General features: G+C 30.1%; 1 protein-coding gene across 1 annotated transcript in view; it reads left to right on the top strand.

Moving 5' to 3' along the window:
• LOC111684589 (putative GPI-anchored protein pfl2) overlaps positions 1-19347 on the top strand; it is a 38720-nt gene extending 19373 nt beyond the window's left edge. The window contains exons 3-8 of the mRNA XM_023446796.2: positions 4787-5019; positions 7998-9054; positions 10149-10269; positions 13265-13526; positions 17587-17710; positions 18808-19347. Coding sequence (XP_023302564.2) covers positions 4787-5019; positions 7998-9054; positions 10149-10269; positions 13265-13526; positions 17587-17710; positions 18808-18996 — 1986 coding nt within the window. The 3' untranslated portion in view covers positions 18997-19347. The remainder of the gene's footprint in view (positions 1-4786; positions 5020-7997; positions 9055-10148; positions 10270-13264; positions 13527-17586; positions 17711-18807) is intronic.
• The last annotated feature ends 808 nt before the right edge of the window (positions 19348-20155 follow it).

Raw genomic sequence — 20155 nt, 5'->3', positions numbered from 1 at the left:
CTATAGTCTAGTCTATAGTCTAGTCTATAGTCTAGTCTATAGTCTAGTCTATAGTCTAGTCTATAGTCTAGTCTATAGTCTAGTCTATAGTCTAGTCTATAGCTCAGTGTATAGTTTATAGTCATGTATATAGTCTAGTCTGTAGTCTAGTTTATAGTCTAGTTTATAGTCTAGTTTATAGTCTAGTCTATTTTGAAAGAAAAACACATCAAGTAAAAATTTCATAATTCTGAATACACAGTTTCCATCCAGAAATAAACTACATTTCCATTTCGAACTCCCGTAATAACACATGGCGCTCGAACTAGTTGTATGACCTACCTAAAAGCAATATATATTTGAATTCTCATACCCAGAATCACGACCCACTCCTACACCCTCATCTGTCCCCACCACTAACAAAATGCTATACGTGCAAAAGAAATGAACAAATGTGACGTTGTTATGCTGTGAATGCAAGTTCTGCTCTTGAATTTGTTGGGGTTTTTATTTTTGAAATTATTTTATCGTATTTAACCATGGAGTATATGAATGTAGTGTAGATAATAAAAATGTTTGTTATATTTTTTAGACAGTTGTGCTGGATATTGCCAACAGTTGTTTATGGCGCCAATGTATCACATTTATACGCTGATGTTAACTACTTGGATCATTTGATATGTTAGTATTATTTATAATTTACTGTAGTTGTAATAAAATTTAGGAAATTTATTTCAAAACCATTTGCTATTTGTCAGTTATTGAAGGGACATGTCACCACGAACTGCCGGGGTGTTATTGTTTTTTTATTAAATATACAGAAATCACGTCCATGTTTGTATATAATTATTTTTTGTTTCACTTGTGCGTTTCTTTTATTTTTGCTATTTTGACTGCCACTTTTGATTGTTTGTTCACACTCAATTATAAAAATAATTATTTCGACATGTTTGTGTCCATGCATAGACATTTTAAAACGCACATGGATAATATGGGAGCGTAGGAAAAGTAAATTCTGTAAATGTTGGTTTATTTGTAAGAAAAAAATGTTCTGTTGGTGTTTTGGATCAAGAAGGTTATACTCGGCTTTTCGAATCTTCCAACGGACTTTGTATTATAGGGCAATTTGTCATATATCTTTGTGTATATAATGCTCGTAGGAGTGTGTTTAGGAGGGACTAGTGCTAATTATTTACGGCCTTTAATTTTTTCCAATGAAACATTTTTGTTGAATTTAAATAAACGTTGTTAGTCTTAATGGATTAATTAACCATTCTCAATTGTTGACTTTAGATTTAAAGTGTATTAATAAACTTTTATATATAAACATTTTTATACCAACTGTATTTTATTTAAACAAAACCAGTAAGAAACTATAGTCGGGCGATGCCGACCATATAATACCCTACACCTGTTACAAAAATAATATATGATTTAGTTTTCATAATAAACCATAGAATAACACAGAAGGTCAAGTGCCAAACTTTATTAAATTATCTTTGAAATTGCGATCTGTAGTTTAATTACAAGGTTTGCATGGACGGACAAACAAACAAAGAAAATGATAATATACTTAAAGGTAAGTATAGGACCAATATTATTGTGCGTTACAAACATCAGCACAAACCCAATACTAAACCCTCCCCACTAAAATGGTGTAGGATAAAAATACATACATATTTGTATATACGAATGCAAATATAAAATTCACAATAAATGTTCAGTTTATATGTGACACAAAACATTTTTAAACAAACCAAATAGACAACATTACAGACAAAGTGACAGTTGAACAAAATGAAATGATGCATGGAAATAAGCCAAATTGTCATACATATACTCAACTTTGTGTATACATATGTACAAACATACATATGTATGTATGTGATCATTAATTTTGTTAATACACTTGCAAATAAACATACTCAAGGGAGAGAGAGAAAGTTTAAAATAAATATACTAGAGATTTTTTTTTGCGGTTTTAATTTGTAGTCGTAAATATAAGGAAATTTAAGTGAAGGTCTTCTTAATTTTCTTTCCTTGTTAAATTATTTATGTTTATTTGTAGCAGTAATGGCCATTTCAGTCATTTCAGGCGTCTTTAGAAGATAGCTTAACCGACTGATAAATATACACTTCTTATGCTTCCAGGGCATGTTATCTGGGTCAACCGTTTTTAAATTAATGTTATTGCAATCGAAAGCTATATAGGTGCTATCAGTAATCATATCTTATCATCCGAAATTATAAAATAAGGGACTAATTTAACTCAAGGTATGACCAAAAAACATAACCTATTTAGTACTACTGAAATCGGTGACTTGCAGGGCAGATTTTTATACTTTATTTGTTGTCAATTATTAGCGAGTTCCTTCTGAGTACAAGTGGTGATTTTGGTTGAAAATCTAATAACGGAAGGAGATTGTTGATAATATCAACAAGAAAATCAGGGACCATGCCCCTCATTGTTATACTTAAGAATATGTTGGATGTATTTTATTCATGAATTTTTATAAAATGTTTCTTTTTATGTGAATTATGATTAGCTTGCCAGCAAAAACGAAATATGTACTTCAAAAAAATAACATCTATCACTACTTCAAAAGTAGCGCTTCCTTCTGTGGAAGTAATGTTTATTGACTTCCAAAGAATCGATAAGAATCAATTTTTTATATTGATTTTTTTGTACTGATTTGTTTTAATTAAACCAATATTATTTGAGTCAAATTAGTTGTATTCTATAATACTATAATATTACTTCCTAATAACTTCCAAAAAAAGAACATAAAATTAATTCCTAAGAATAACATAAGATGAAGTGAATTTGGGAATCAAATAAAAAGGACATCCCTTCTATGATAAGCCTGTGATAAAATCATTATCTCTTCAGGTTTTTGTTTGTACTTCTATGGAGTAAATTCTACTTATTTTTCACTTCTTGGGAAGTTGTTGTTTACTAGGTTATTTTTGGATTCATGAAGCTCACGTTAAGGTAATGCTGTTGCCGAATCAACAGAAACCATTCCATCTGTGTAGTTCTAAATGTAAGTAATGATTCCGAAACAGAGATAGAAGGGATTCAGGTATTTTTACATGGTTTGCCATGTTCGTACAACAGTGAGTATTCCCAAGGAATCGCAAGGGTGTGGTTGTCGTTCTTCTTTAGCTCAAACTTTGTTTGAATTATACCGACAAGTTAATTGATCACACTCCGCTGTCATAACTATTTTTCTCTCGAATGTGAAGGGTACACAGAGAGAATAAAATCTGTAGAAAAGTACCGAAATTAATAAAATCCGTTGTCAAGAGTGTGCTTACCACGTTTGTTAACATTTAGACAACGAATGTTTATAAAATTTACATTTCGACAACGAATTGTTGTAATTTGTACAACGTTACATTGTCTGAGAACATAGTGTTTTTGTACGTATACTTTGACAACGAATGTTATTGAAAAATTAGAAATATTAAAACTTTAAAAATGTCTTTTTCTTCTCTGCGTATAAAAAGAATGAAAACCAGTCAGAGAGCTAATTTTGTTATCATCTGCTGTCTTTTGCTCTAAACAATCTCATATATAGAAACACCTAAACCAGTGAGAGAGTTAATTTTATATTAAGCATAAGCATTAGGCAAAAGAGCTCTCTTATGTTGGTTTTTAAACAAGCAAGCTTGTGAACAATTTTAAGCAGGAGAGGAAGAGAGTTTGTAAAAAAAAACCTTTATCTTTTTTTGCTCTAATTAAGTTATTATGACTACGGCAAACTAATGAGATCTTGTTGAGAAAGAACTTTTTTTAAAATTATATTGTTTCTATAGCTTTACACAAGGGACTTGGTTAATTAATATGTGCGTTGCCCATCACTGAGTCATACATACTTACATATGAAAGTATATTTTCTTTTAATTTATTATGTTAATTTCCAAGGTAATTCCGAATTAAAAAGAAATACAAAGAAAATAAAACAGAAAACTTATTAATACAAATGTTTAAAATTTTTTTCAATTTCAAAAATATTAAATATTTACAATGAATTATTTTTTTTTCATTTCGTCGATTAATTTCCTTATTAAACTTTATTAAGTAGAACATTTAAGCAACATTTAAGTATAAAACATAATTGACCTCCCTCATGTATAGTTAATTTATGATAAAACTTAATTGTTCTTTCCCACAATATCGACAGAAATTACATTGTATTATAATATGACTATTTTAATTCCTCACAATTTTTTTTTTTTTTTTGTTGCCAATAGTTAATGTGTAATTTTAACAATCTCATCAATTTATTGAGATTTAATGATTTGTTTATAAATCTGACAACGAACAGCCAGTCAGAGTCATGTTAAGTCTGATGTGTTTATATATTTATCGAGCATTGATTTTGCTTTCATATAGATATAGCGAGGCAGCCACAGAGAGTGGTAAAAGCCAAAAAGCTACTTGCCATCAATAAACAAACATTAATACATATAAAGAAACACATATACACTCAGACTTGACAGAAGGACAGACATACTGTTTGCCTGTGTGTCTGTTAGACAGATGAACTCAATCAGTTGTCAGTACATCATCATCTTTGTCGTCATTATCATTCGCATCCTCACCAACGTTGTCAATTATATTAAGTGAAATACTTTCGCACTGCTCGTATTTCATTTTTATATTTTTTTTATTTTAATGCTTGTTAGTTGGAATTGGTCCAGTTTATTTAATTGGTTAAAATATTAAAAATGCTGTTTTTTTTTTGTTTTGTAAGAAAAAATAATTTTAATTTAATTTTCTGTATTTTCTTTTTATTTTCAGTCTTCGCCTCCTTCGGCTCTCTTAAATGGTTCAGCTTTTTTCTTAAATTCTCCTACAACTAAAGATATTTCCACATCGTCCCTTGCCTCTACTTCAACTACCATTACTACGACTAATGACGTCAATTTGATTGTGGCAAATAGTTTGAATGCATTAGGAATGCATTCGAATCATCATCTGCAGCAGCAGCAACAACAACAAACGAATCAGACATTGCCTCAAGGCTGTAATCGGTATGTTTATGGTTTAAATATTTATATTTGTGCGTGTATTTGTATGTATTTTTTGATATTAATGTAATTTTCTTTTTCGTTTTTCTTTATTCTAAAGTAGTTTTTTTGCATTTCTCTTTTTTATACCCTACATTACTTAAGTGGGGAGGGTATATTGGGTTTGTGCTGGTATTTATAACGCACAATAATATTGTTCCTATACTCACCTTAAAGTATAAAAATCGGCTCAGAATCATTTTCTGAATCGATTTAGCTATGTCCGTCCGTCCTTCCATGCTATGTCCGTCCGTCCATGTAAACCTTGTAATCAAACTACAGGTCGCAATTTTGTAGATAATTCAATTAAATTTGGTACATAACATTCTATTGCCCCGGGGACGAAGCCTATTGAAAATGGTTTAGATCGGTCCATTATTTCACCTAGCCCCCCTACAACTGAAAAACCTAATAGGGCTTGTAAACATTGTTATCAATCAACAGATCGCAATTTTGGAAATAATTCAATGAAGTTCGACCCATGATCTTTTATGGTAGATCACCATAGACGAAGCCTATTGAAAATGGTTAACATAGGTCCATTATTTCTGCTAGCCCCCATACAATTGAACCTCCTGAATAGGACTTTTAAACTTTGTTATCAATCTACAGGTCGCAATTTTGGAGATAATTCAATTTTCAAATTTGGTACATAATCTTTTATGATTATGTTGAAAATGGTATACATCGGTCCATTATTTCACCTAGCCCCCATACAACTAAACTCGCCGAATAGGGCTTTTAAGTTCATAATTATGTTTAATATACTCATATCTCGACAAAAAGCTGCAAAACCAAGTTATATACTAGCCTTCATGTTTTTTTATAAAAAAAACGTGTACAGTTGTAGGGTATTATATAGTCGGCCTCGCCCGACCTTAAATTCTTTCTTGTTCATTATGAATTTTTGCTTTAATGTTTCTTTGTGTTTTTTCATTTATTTTCTTATTTTTATGACCTGTCATTATTCATTAGACCCCGGCTATTTAAACATTTATGGCAACATTTGTTTTTCAGTTTATTACATTTGGTTTACGACTTAAATGTCATAATTAAGTTGCACTCATACGTAGTTCATAAATAATTTTTAATATTCTATTTTTATAGAATATTTATAGTTAAAATTTTTTTATTACTTTCACAAAGTGTATATTAAAATGTTAACTATCTACACTATTGGGTTTTCGTTGTAATCTACATGAAATTCTTGAATTTGATGGAAAATAACTTCTTTCGATTTCGATACCACAAGGCAGCGTTCTTGACCTTTTATGTAAACTTCCAACTATATCCACTCTTTTGCTAATGACAGCAAAAAGAGGCCAAGCCCTTTAGAGATGGGGACAATAAAGTCCAATCGATGTTAATGCCCGCAAGACTCTGTTTTTGTTCTTTAACATATAAACGCTTGACAGAAATTGTTGTTCCATCGATATAAATGGGTGCTGTAAATATCAAGGAATCGGAAACTTTGTATGTTCTAGACATGAAAATTCAGTGCCAGAAAAGGTATTTACTATATTCCATCAGATCTTCTTACTATTTACACCACTTATATCAGGTCCAAAGGTGGTATACAACTCTCATATATGGGCCGGAACTTTGAGGTCTGTTTGGGAGCTACTCGACCGCGTACAGGAGAGAGTGAAGGTACTTATTGGTGACAGAAAAGTATCCAACTCTTTTGATTCACTGCTGTACCGTCGCAAAGTGGGGTATATTTTACTGTTCTGTCGATTCAACAATGGATTGTGTTCCATTAGGGAACTGGTTCCCAATATCCGTATATTCTGGCCAGTGAACCGCACAACATACTACAAAAAAAATTCATTCTTCAGCCTTACTGAACGTATGTGGAATAAACTTCCTGCAAAGGTATTTCCTGCCACTTACGTTATCAGACAATTTAAATCAAATGTCCACAAACACTAATCCCTCTATTTTCTATTCCAAAACCTATTTTTCTAGTTTCAACACAATGCTTCGCATATGTTGGTCCAGTATAAAAAAGTAACCCAATTTTCAAAATTCATGTTTTCCGATTTGAATGAAATTAAGGAATCAATGAAGAAATAGCCATCTGAACTCTATTGGAGAATTTTTCCCTAAAAAAGTAGGTAAAGCGTTAGATTCATTGGTATAAAACCCTGTTTTAACCTCCCAGTGGGTTATATTATACTAGCATATCCCGGTGTGCTTCGCTACCCTTATAAACACAAGTTATACTGTAGATTTTACTTTAGTAATTTTATGTTTCTAAGATCCATATTTTTCAAAATTCTAAATGCTAGTTGTGACTATAAAGTATTTATCAATCAACTCCAAAATAAAATGGGATTAGACAAAATTTTGAAGTGGTGATAAATGTTATTCTTTTGGAAGTACTTCGTTTAATTTTTGCTGGAAAGGTCAAACATACAGACAGTTGGACAGACGGACTTGGTATACTTTCGTTGCTTTTTGATTCCACAAAATATTAAGTTATTTAGTTAAATTTCATAGAAAATTTTTAAATGAAATTTAAATTGACAAATGTTTAGAAATTTTATATAAAATTATTTTTGCACATTCCTTTTTGTTTTGCATGCTTCAACTATCTTAATTAGTAGTTAACTTAAAAAAAAACAAATTTCAATTATCCTTAATATTTGTGTATTTTAGAATGAAATTTTTTCAAATTTAATCCTGTTAATTGTTTCCATTTTTTGCATATTATCTATTCTATTTATTGCTAACCTATCCTTGCATTTAACCAAAAAAATAAATAAAAAAAACCAACACCATTTTAACTTCATGAAATAATAAAAAAACCTAAATCGATTAACTAAATTCCATCATTAAACCAACCAACCACTATCAAACCAACTTCATCTTATAAAAAATTTAATCCAAATATTAAAATAAACTAAACTAAAAAAAAATAATAAAAAACAATCCTGTAGTAAAAGTAATGGTTATGCGATCAATGGCACTATACAAACTACCGAAATTCTTTCACAGACTAATGCAACAACAAATGTTAACACAACCACAGCAACAACTGCAGCAACAGCAAACGATTTGAATTTCTTGCCACAACTAAGGCTGACACCACAAACTCAACAAACAGAACAGCCTGCAACAACATTTGTATTTACTTCGCCGACTTCCACATTCAAACGTAAGAAACAACAGCAATTGTTAAAAGAAGAACAGGAAGTTGAACAGCAAACACAACAACAACAACAACGACAACAACTGCAACAAGAGCATTATAACAATAACTTGTATAAAATTGGCAATAGCCACCAAGAAAGGCCAATAGGCACCACTGAAAGTGCAACAACCTTAAGCGAAGATTATCACAGCAGGACTATAATAGTAAATACAAATAATAGAGGAAGTAATTTAACTCCCAAACGGCAGCAACAACAACAACAACCACGAACCAACAGCAACAACACAAACCCTCTAACAAATGATACAAAGACGGTGATAAACAATAGTTTAGGTGTTTTACTAACAGACACCGTTACATATGCACCCTCATCATCGTCTGCAACAACATTATCTTATATCAACGGAAACGGAACTCTAAACAGAAACTCGAACGTTAACGGATCTACACGTTTAACATTTAAAACGCACACACTACCAGCCATAACAAAAACAACAACCCCCTCTACCTTCATTACGGATGGTGTGGTGGATTTGGTGGCAACAACTAACGTAACAAAATCAAAAACACTTACCGGGCAGGGGAATAGACACAACAAACTGTCCGCATCGTTTAAACGTCGTCAGAAAATGCAAGCCAGCAGTAGTGGTGGCAGTGGTACCACAACAGCAATAGCAAAAGGTAATAGTACTACGAGTCTAATGGATGACATTGAAATGCATTTGGGTTTAATTGGATGGCGCAAAAAGTGTCTTTACACTTTACTGGTGCTCTTAATGCTATTGATAATCATAAACTTAGGACTAACACTATGGATATTGAAGGTCATGGAATTCTCAACGGTAGGTAAAGGTCTAAAAAGTTATTTGTTTTTATGGTAATTTTTGATAAAGATAGATTATACTATAGACTAGTCGAAAGATTCGTCAAAAGACTAAACGATAGACTCGACAATAGACAATCGATAGTCTCGGCTTTAGATTTACTAGACTAGATTACAGACTAGTCTTTAGACTCGAGCATAAACTAGTAGACAAACGCGACTGTTGACTTATCGGTAAACTCAACAATATACTAGTTTATAGAAACGAATGTAGTCGATAAATTCGACTATAGACTGGTCGATGGACTAGACCATAGAATTTACTAGACTAGATCACAACCTAGTCGATAGACTCGACCATAAACTAGTAGACAGGCACGACTGTTAACTTGTCGGTGGACTCAACTACATACTAGTTTATAGAAACGACTGTAGTCGATAAATTCGACTATATAATGGTCGATGGACTGGACTTTAGACAAGTCGATACACTCGACAATAGAAAAGTCCATTGGAAAAACGATGGACTCGACTAGTCAACACACGATTCGATAGCCTCTACTACTGATTAATCGATAGACTCGGTTATAGACTAGTCGTAGACTCGACAGTCTATATACTATAGACTATCTACTCGACTATAGACTAGTCCATAAACTGTACTATAAACTGGACGATAGTCGTGATAATAGAGTTATCGATAAATTCAGTAATAGACAAGTCCATAAACTCGACAATATACTGGTTGATGGACATGACTGCAGTCGATGTACTCGCCTATAGTCTTGTCAATGGATTCGTCGATAGACTAGACAATAGACTAGTCGATAGGCTCGACAATAGCAAAGTCCATAAAATCGACAATAGACTACCTAATGGGCTCGACTATAACCTACCATCTATCGACTAGTCCATAGCCTCAACTACAGACTAATTGATGGACGTTCACGCGACAATTTGATCTTCGCTCCGACCTAAGATTATCAACCCAGCGACATCAGTATCGACCGAAAGTTTTTTCCCCAGGAAAGAACTATCGGCCAAAGTCGAACTGTTACAACAACAACTAATTGATGAAAGTTTTTTAATTTTTTTTTTTCTTAAAATTTACAGGAAGGTATGGGTCAACTAAAAATTGTTCCCGGTGGTATACAACTAACTGGACAAGCTTTAATTATGGATATGTTAAGAGCATCCACAATACGCTCAAGGCATGGGCAACCTATAGCAATAGGTAAGGATAACAAAATTAATTTTTAATTTTCCTAACATAAGCAGAAGTTAGGAAGCAGCATTTGCAAAATAGATTAACTACCAATATTTAAACTTTAATGATAATGTTACAAAACTCTTGTACAAAATTTTCCTTTTGTGAATATTTCTGAATACTTTTTCTATAGAGTTACTTCATTTGGCCATCAACTAGTCATACATTATATATTCCTTTTATTTACTTCATAAACAACATAAGTTAATTTTATTTTGTTTATTTATTCATATTCTATATATACATAAATGTGTACATAAACATTTACTTATTATTCGAATTAGTAATTTACATAAATTTTACATTTATTTCGTCGGCACATACAAAACATACTGCTAATAATCATAAAGATACAAACGAAAACCATAAAATGTGTGTTTAAGTTTCCTTAACATCTTCTTTATTTCCTGTAAAATACCCACATACACTTTTCCTCCTTTAACATAACGTAATTGGTAGTTTGTATATGTTTATTTGTAATCATTATTTATATTTGTATATTTATGTATTAGTGAGTATATTATTCGAAAATTGTTACTTGTCATTTGACTTTATTGTTTATTTGTTTAATATTTACTCGTATAAGTGATATTTGCTTTTGCATCCAAAATTTGTTTACCTTGAGGTAATAATTTGTTAAAATCATGACTTTCATTTGTCTAAGAATTAATGAAGTGGAATTAGTATATAGATACATACATACATATGTAGGACCTCCTTTATCATATGATGAGAGAACAATTTTAGTTGCAGTTAGAATTAAAGAAATACTTGATTAGACTAAGGAAAATTACAACAACTTGTTTAACATAAAAAAGAAAATGGCTTTTTGGTTAAAATTCTAGAATATACAGACTAGACTATAGACTAGACTATAGACTAGACTATAGACTAGACTATAGACTAGACTATAGACTAGACTATAGACTAGACTATAGACTAGACTATAGACTAGACTATAGACCAGACTATAGACTAGACTATAAACTAGACTATAAACTAGACTATAGACTAGACTATAGACTATACTATAAACTAGACTATTTACTAGACTATTGACTAGACTGTAGACTAGACTATAGACTAGACTATAGACTATACTATAGACTAGACTATAGACTAGACTATAGACTAGACTATAGACTAGACTATAGACTAGACTATAGACTAGACTATAGACTAGACTATAGACTAGACTATAGACTAGACTATAGACTAGACTATAGACTAGACTATAGACTAGACTATAGACTAGACTATAGACTAGACTATAGACTAGACTATAGACTAGACTATAGACTAGACTATAGACTAGACTATAGACTAGACTATAGACTAGACTATAGACTAGACTATAGACTAGACTATAGACTAGACTATAGACTAGACTATAGACTAGACTATAGACTAGACTATAGACTAGACTATAGACTAGACTATAGACTAGACTATAGACTAGACTATAGACTAGACTATAGACTAGACTATAGACTAGACTATAGACTAGACTATAGACTAGACTATAGACTAGACTATAGACTAGACTATAGACTAGACTATAGACTAGACTATAGACTAGACTATAGACTAGACTATAGACTAGACTATAGACTAGACTATAGACTAGACTATAGACTAGACTATAGACTAGACTATAGACTAGACTATAGACTAGACTATAGACTAGACTATAGACTAGACTATAGACTAGACTATAGACTAGACTATAGACTAGACTATAGACTAGACTATAGACTAGACTATAGACTAGACTATAGACTAGACTATAGACTAGACTATAGACTAGACTATAGACTAGACTATAGACTAGACTATAGACTAGACTATAGACTAGACTATAGACTAGACTATAGACTAGACTATAGACTAGACTATAGACTAGACTATAGACTAGACTATAGACTAGACCATAGACTAGACTATAGACTAGACTATAGACTAGACCATACACTAGACTATATACTACAGACTAGACTATAAACTAGACTATAATCTACACTATAGACTAGACTAGACTGCAGACTACTTGAGTATAGAATATACTATATAGAAGTCTAGCCTTGCCTTAGTTACTTTTTTAAAACCTAATCAAGTTTTCAACAAACATTTCTCATGAGTTTATCTTTTCAAAACTATAAATTCTTAACATAAATTATTGTGGGTGTCCTAGTTAAAATTACTCATATGGCTTCAACACACATTTTCATCACTCATTTACTTCACACATTTACAAAAAGCATAAATCACTGTAAAAATCACCAAGTCATAGCAAACCATAGATCTTAAGCCAGAAAATATGAACACTAGATTCACAATTTCAGATAAACAAGTAAGATAGATGAGATTTGTGAAATGAAAAAAAAACAGAAAATCAGTTTGTAAAGGTAAATGACACCTTCAAATGTATTATAGACAAAAAAAAGTAAGAATAAAAAGTATGAATGAAATTGATAAGGAAATGAAACCACATTTACTAAAAAGCTTAAGGTAGAACTATTCACGCAGTTACAGTAAAAAAAGAGGAGGCCAAGGAAACACATCATGTTTCCTTTTGAACAAATGTGTATCTTATTATCATACAATTTTAATCTCTATAAAATATTAGTTGAAGTTAAAGACAGTGTACCCTCGTGCTAGCAATGTATTAGGGGACATAATAGCTAAAACTTATAGGAAAAAAATGTATCTAAAATGTCACAAAAATAGCAAATATTACCTAAAACCACCAAAAGACATGATACATTATCAATGATATTTCCTTTTGGTTTAATTTTTTTTTTTTTTTTGAAAAATTTATTTGTAAATGTTTTATTTTTTTATATTTTATTTCATTTCCTCATAGTTTAGTGTTAACTTGACTTTGAATGGTAACAATTTATTCTAACAATTTTCTTCGAACTTTTTTTCTTTCTACATTTTCTTTGCGAATCATCATCAACAGAATCATCACGTAATTTTTCAATCAATACACGTGACACGAATGGTATGCTCGAAAATCATTTATTCCTAGGACACGATAAGCTTGAGTGCATGGCGACAGGTTTTCGTATCAATGATACAAACGGAAGAAATTTATTTTCTGTAAATCGTAATGAAGTTACAATCGGTGCACACGCTCTACGGATTGATGGTGAAGGTGGTGCCATATTTCGAGAGTCAATACAGACACCACATGTACGTGCCGAACCGGGACGTGAATTAAGGTGAGTAGTTGTTATAGACTAGTGCTCTATATTTGTGCAGAGGTTTTTTTCATTATTAGTATTACTGTTATTACAGTATTGATGATTTGATAAATAATTTATTGAAAAATTGAAAACAAAGTTACAAGATTATTCGACTTTAAGTTGTACAACTTTCATAAACTATGAACCATTGGGTGAACTTAAATTAAATTCAGTCTATAGTCTAGTCTATAGTCTAGTCTATAGTCTAGTCTATAGTCTAGTCTATAGTCTAGTCTATAGTCTAGTCTATAGTCTAGTCTATAGTCTAGTCTATAGTCTAGTCTATAGTCTAGTCTATAGTCTAGTCTATAGTCTAGTCTATAGTCTAGTCTATAGTCTAGTCTATAGTCTAGTCTATAGTCTAGTCTATAGTCTAGTCTATAGTCTAGTCTATAGTCTAGTCTATAGTCTAGTCTATAGTCTAGTCTATAGTCTAGTCTATAGTCTAGTCTATAGTCTAGTCTATAGTCTAGTCTATAGTCTAGTCTATAGTCTAGTCTATAGTCTAGTCTATAGTCTAGTCTATAGTCTAGTCTATAGTCTAGTCGACTAGACTATAGACTAGACTATAGACTAGACTATAGACTAGACTATAGACTAGACTATAGACTAGACCATAGACTAGACTATAGACTAGACTATAGACTAGACCATACACTAGACTATATACTACAGACTAGACTATAAACTAGACTATAATCTACACTATAGACTAGACTAGACTGCAGACTACTTGAGTATAGAATATACTATATAGAAGTCTAGCCTTGCCTTAGTTACTTTTTTAAAACCTAATCAAGTTTTCAACAAACATTTCTCATGAGTTTATCTTTTCAAAACTATAAATTCTTAACATAAATTATTGTGGGTGTCCTAGTTAAAATTACTCATATGGCTTCAACACACATTTTCATCACTCATTTACTTCACACATTTACAAAAAGCATAAATCACTGTAAAAATCACCAAGTCATAGCAAACCATAGATCTTAAGCCAGAAAATATGAACACTAGATTCACAATTTCAGATAAACAAGTAAGATAGATGAGATTTGTGAAATGAAAAAAAAACAGAAAATCAGTTTGTAAAGGTAAATGACACCTTCAAATGTATTATAGACAAAAAAAAGTAAGAATAAAAAGTATGAATGAAATTGATAAGGAAATGAAACCACATTTACTAAAAAGCTTAAGGTAGAACTATTCACGCAGTTACAGTAAAAAAAGAGGAGGCCAAGGAAACACATCATGTTTCCTTTTGAACAAATGTGTATCTTATTATCATACAATTTTAATCTCTATAAAATATTAGTTGAAGTTAAAGACAGTGTACCCTCGTGCTAGCAATGTATTAGGGGACATAATAGCTAAAACTTATAGGAAAAAAATGTATCTAAAATGTCACAAAAATAGCAAATATTACCTAAAACCACCAAAAGACATGATACATTATCAATGATATTTCCTTTTGGTTTAATTTTTTTTTTTTTTTTGAAAAATTTATTTGTAAATGTTTTATTTTTTTATATTTTATTTCATTTCCTCATAGTTTAGTGTTAACTTGACTTTGAATGGTAACAATTTATTCTAACAATTTTCTTCGAACTTTTTTTCTTTCTACATTTTCTTTGCGAATCATCATCAACAGAATCATCACGTAATTTTTCAATCAATACACGTGACACGAATGGTATGCTCGAAAATCATTTATTCCTAGGACACGATAAGCTTGAGTGCATGGCGACAGGTTTTCGTATCAATGATACAAACGGAAGAAATTTATTTTCTGTAAATCGTAATGAAGTTACAATCGGTGCACACGCTCTACGGATTGATGGTGAAGGTGGTGCCATATTTCGAGAGTCAATACAGACACCACATGTACGTGCCGAACCGGGACGTGAATTAAGGTGAGTAGTTGTTATAGACTAGTGCTCTATATTTGTGCAGAGGTTTTTTTCATTATTAGTATTACTGTTATTACAGTATTGATGATTTGATAAATAATTTATTGAAAAATTGAAAACAAAGTTACAAGATTATTCGACTTTAAGTTGTACAACTTTCATAAACTATGAACCATTGGGTGAACTTAAATTAAATTCAGTCTATAGTCTAGTCTATAGTCTAGTCTATAGTCTAGTCTATAGTCTAGTCTATAGTCTAGTCTATAGTCTAGTCTATAGTCTAGTCTATAGTCTAGTCTATAGTCTAGTCTATAGTCTAGTCTATAGTCTAGTCTATAGTCTAGTCTATAGTCTAGTCTATAGTCTAGTCTATAGTCTAGTCTATAGTCTAGTCTATAGTCTAGTCTATAGTCTAGTCTATAGTCTAGTCTATGGTCTAGCCTAAAGACTTGTCTATAGTCTAGATTATCTTATAGTGTAGTCTACAGTCTAGTCTTTAGTCTAGTCTGTAGTCTAGTCTTAAATTATTAAGAATATAGATGTAAAAAGTTAAATTTCGTTTAACTATTTACATCTGTTTAAAACATCTACTCTATGTTTAGTCATATTATTGTATATGTTAAAAAAAACAAACGTCACCGTTAGGCTAAATGTCTAAAAATACCTGCTATATAATGGACTCTTTCATCAATAGAAACCATGTTCATAATGCAGACTGTTGCCAGTAGTGATAGTCTATAAGTCAGACAACGTTAAAATTGTTTAAATTTTTTAATACTACTACAAAAATCTCTTATTTTTTTCATCCAAATATGAATGTAAGCCTAGAATAAACAACAATTCACACATACACATATGCACCCACACAAACAAACATATGTGATTAAACAGGAAATACACTCGTACGGCAGAGACAGACGGACGGACAGCAAAAATAGAGTTTATTAAAAAGTGCTCAAAGGGTTTTAAGTGACAAATATGGATTGTATTTGTTTACATATGCATGTCAGTGCACAAATAACTTCCATACACTTGCAATATTTTTAATATTCACACACACACACACACATCTATATGCATCTGTGAATGTCTATGGTATATACAGATTGATCCTCATAACATGGTTGGGTCTATGAACAAACAGTTTGATAAAATGTGGTATGAATACTTGAATGGATGAATGAATGAATGACGGAATGAATGTTTGGATTTTTGCATCAACACTTTAGGCAGCAACAGCAATAACAACAACATCATCATCATCATTTACAGCAATAATATACATTTGTGTGTATATATTTATATACCAGCTGTTTTATGTGTAGCTAAAATATCCTTTTAAAAAGTATGTTTCAAATTTTGTACAAATTCATTCGATTTTTTATATTTTTGTTCATTTGACAAGTATGAACTTGAAATAATCCATTGTCCTTTTGTAATCCAAAATAAGTTTATATGATAACCTACTACAAACGATCTAGATACGGATCTTGGTCCTAAAAGCGTTCATGCCCCACAAAGGTAGGGGAACAGGACAATTGCTACGAACTACTGAAATATGTATAATTGTGTGTGGGTTTGTGTAAATATGTGTGTATTGTAGAGTAAATCTATCAACATGATGTTATCATCATATCAAGCAATTTACTTATGCATTCTTTCAATGATTTTTTTGTTGATTCTATATTTATGTATTTTGTGAAAGTACCAGTAGGATTAAGGATACAATGCATCTGTGTTATAACAGTAAAAATGGAAATAAAGTAAACAGAAAATTGAAACCCTTTCTAGGCCTATTTTGTAAATTAAAAATATATTTCCTTTCAAATTGTTCTTAAGTAACATATGTTCCTTTAATTCCTTCTCCCCCTATATTCACCTGTCACTTAATAGATTTTTACTTAAATTATTTGTTTATTTACTATACTCCCAAAAATATCTATAGTATAGTGTTTATGACACAAGTGTTAAATTGTTAATTTATTTAAGAATTTCTATTTTTAGTTTCAAATTGTTTGTTTTATGCTGTTTTGCTTTTCCGATAAAAAGGGGAAAATAAAACAGAAATTACTTAATATTTATAGGACATTAATTTATTTATTTGTTTATTTTTTTTTCTGTCCTTAAAGATTGGAATCACCCACACGTCAATTGGAAATGACAGCTGCAAAGGATATAAATTTTCAATCACGTGCAGGAGGCATTGAAATCTCTGCACTGGAGGATGTTAAATTGACAGCACTGGATGGAAGTGTAAGTATTTAGGAATATTTTTGGTTATTTAAAAGACATTTAAATAAATTTTATTAAATAAATATATGCATTTATGGGAAATTTGAAAGGGATCAGATGCTGATAAAAGGGAGGGATGGAGAATTTCCCCCTCAATACTGAAAATTATTATTTAAAAAAATTAAGAACATTAAAAGGAAATTTATTGAAATATTTCTATAAAAAGATTTATAGAGAATTTTATAATAAAGACAAGAGATTTTGTATAAAAATTTATCAGAAAAAAAGAAAATTTATGTAAATAGTAAATTTGTCAAAAATTTATTTAAAAGAAAATTTATCAAAAAAAATTCTATAAAAAAGAAAACTTATGGGAAATTTTCCATAAAATATAATGAATTTATCAAACGTCTTCCATACAAACAGAATACGTCGAAAATTTTCTATTTAAAAAAAAAACAAAAACTTATCAAATTTAATAAAAAAGAATATTAGTTTTCAATAATAAAAGTTTTCAATAATAAACAAAATTTAACGATATATTTTTTATCAAAATATAATATTATAAAAAGTTTATATTAAAAAAAAGACAATTTTTCAAAAAAGACAATTTTTTTGATCTGTAAATAACAAAATTTATCGAAAGTTTTCTTTTAAAAATTGTTTAAAAGAAAATTGATATTGAAATTGAATTTTATTTAAAATTTTGAATAAAACGAAAATTTTTTTTAAATTTTTATAAAGTAAATTTTAAAATCTCTCTTCGAAGAGAGATATTGGCTATAATTTTCTTTAAAAAGAAAATCTATCAAAATTTATATTTAAAGAGAGAATTTGATAAAAAATTCTTTATACAAAGCAAATTGGCAAAAATTCTCTATAAAGGGAAAGTCTATCAAAATTTATCTCTTAAGAGAGAATTTGGTAAAAATTCTTCATACAAAGAAAATTTATTGAAATTTCTCTACAAAGTGAATATTTTCTAAAAAAGTCTATAATAAGTGAGAATTGACTAATTTATAAACACAATATCAATCAATAAAACATCATTTATACTACCAAACAAAAAAACCTTATAAAAATGACCTTATTACCTTTATTTTCATTCCCCTCAACAGCTACGCTTTGAATCCTCCAAGATCTTTATGCCCAACCTAAGAACTGTGCAATTACCCCTGCCAGGGACACAACAAAGTCGTGAACATCTGCATCGTGTTTTTCAATTATGTGCCTGTGCGAATGGTAAACTATTTCTGGCGGCGCCACATTCAATATGTGCCGGTGATGATACAACCGTTTGTAGATGATCAACAGAAGAAAATTAACAGGACAATAAATAGAAAAGCAAAATGAAAACAAAAAAACACACAAAATTATAAGAAATATATAAGAACTGACAATGCGCCTGATGCAGGGGTTTAGATAAGTACGCTTAGAGAAAACAAATTAAGCAAAAACAAAGGTAGTTTAAAAAATATCTAATAACAAATAAAAAAAGCCGCCGAATGTTATTTGTGTTGAAAACTTTTGTATGTTGAATATAAAATAAAAATATTTTATTTTAATTTATTTTTAGTATTTAGTAGAGAGTACATAATAAATATTGTTTGTTATTAACTAAAAATAAATATAAAATACATGAAATGTATGTAAATATTATTGAAAATATAAACTAGTTTGTTGATTTAGTCCAAAAAAAAAAAAGAGAAAAATATTAATATTACTAGTAATTAATATTAACAAATAGGACAATTATTTTGCAAAAAAAAAAAAATTAATGAAAAACCCCAAAAATTTGCAATAAAATTGAAAAATACATAAATATAAATGAAAAAGTATGTGTCTATAATAATTTATACCACAAATGATACAATACATGTATACTTATGTAAATTGATATAAATATTACGATAACATATTTATAAATATGTATACAAATAGACATACATATGTAGAAAAATTCAAACATATATAATCAAATTGAAAAGCAAAATACGAGGATATTAAGTGAAAAAAGTGCAGGTGGGCAAAAAATACTACTTTTATTACTGCATAAATAATTTAAAGAAAACATCTCACTAAATAGCATAAAAATGGAAATCCTTGTAATTTCAAATCATTATTAAGTAAATAGTTCATATGTATAAAACAGAGGCCTATTAGTTGTAAGCTTTAAAAATATAGTTATAAAATCCCATAATTTATTAAAAAAAACAACCAATAATTTAAGTAAAAGCATTATATTAAAAATATTTTATAATTATTAACACAAAGCATCAAGTTAGTAAAATTTATTTTAAATATAATTAGCTATTTTATGAATAAATTTATTTAGTTTAATTAATTACCATAATATTCTTTATTTATTATACCCTACACCACTATAGTGGGGAGGGTATTATACGTTTGTGCTGATGTTTGTAACATACAAAAATATTGGTCCAATACCCACCTTAAAGTATACCG

This window comes from Lucilia cuprina, chromosome 3, assembly GCF_022045245.1.
Source record: "Lucilia cuprina isolate Lc7/37 chromosome 3, ASM2204524v1, whole genome shotgun sequence".
In the NCBI taxonomy this organism is placed as follows: domain Eukaryota; kingdom Metazoa; phylum Arthropoda; class Insecta; order Diptera; family Calliphoridae; genus Lucilia; species Lucilia cuprina.
Note: the sequence above shows the minus strand (reverse complement) of the source record. Positions and strands in the feature narration are given on the sequence as shown.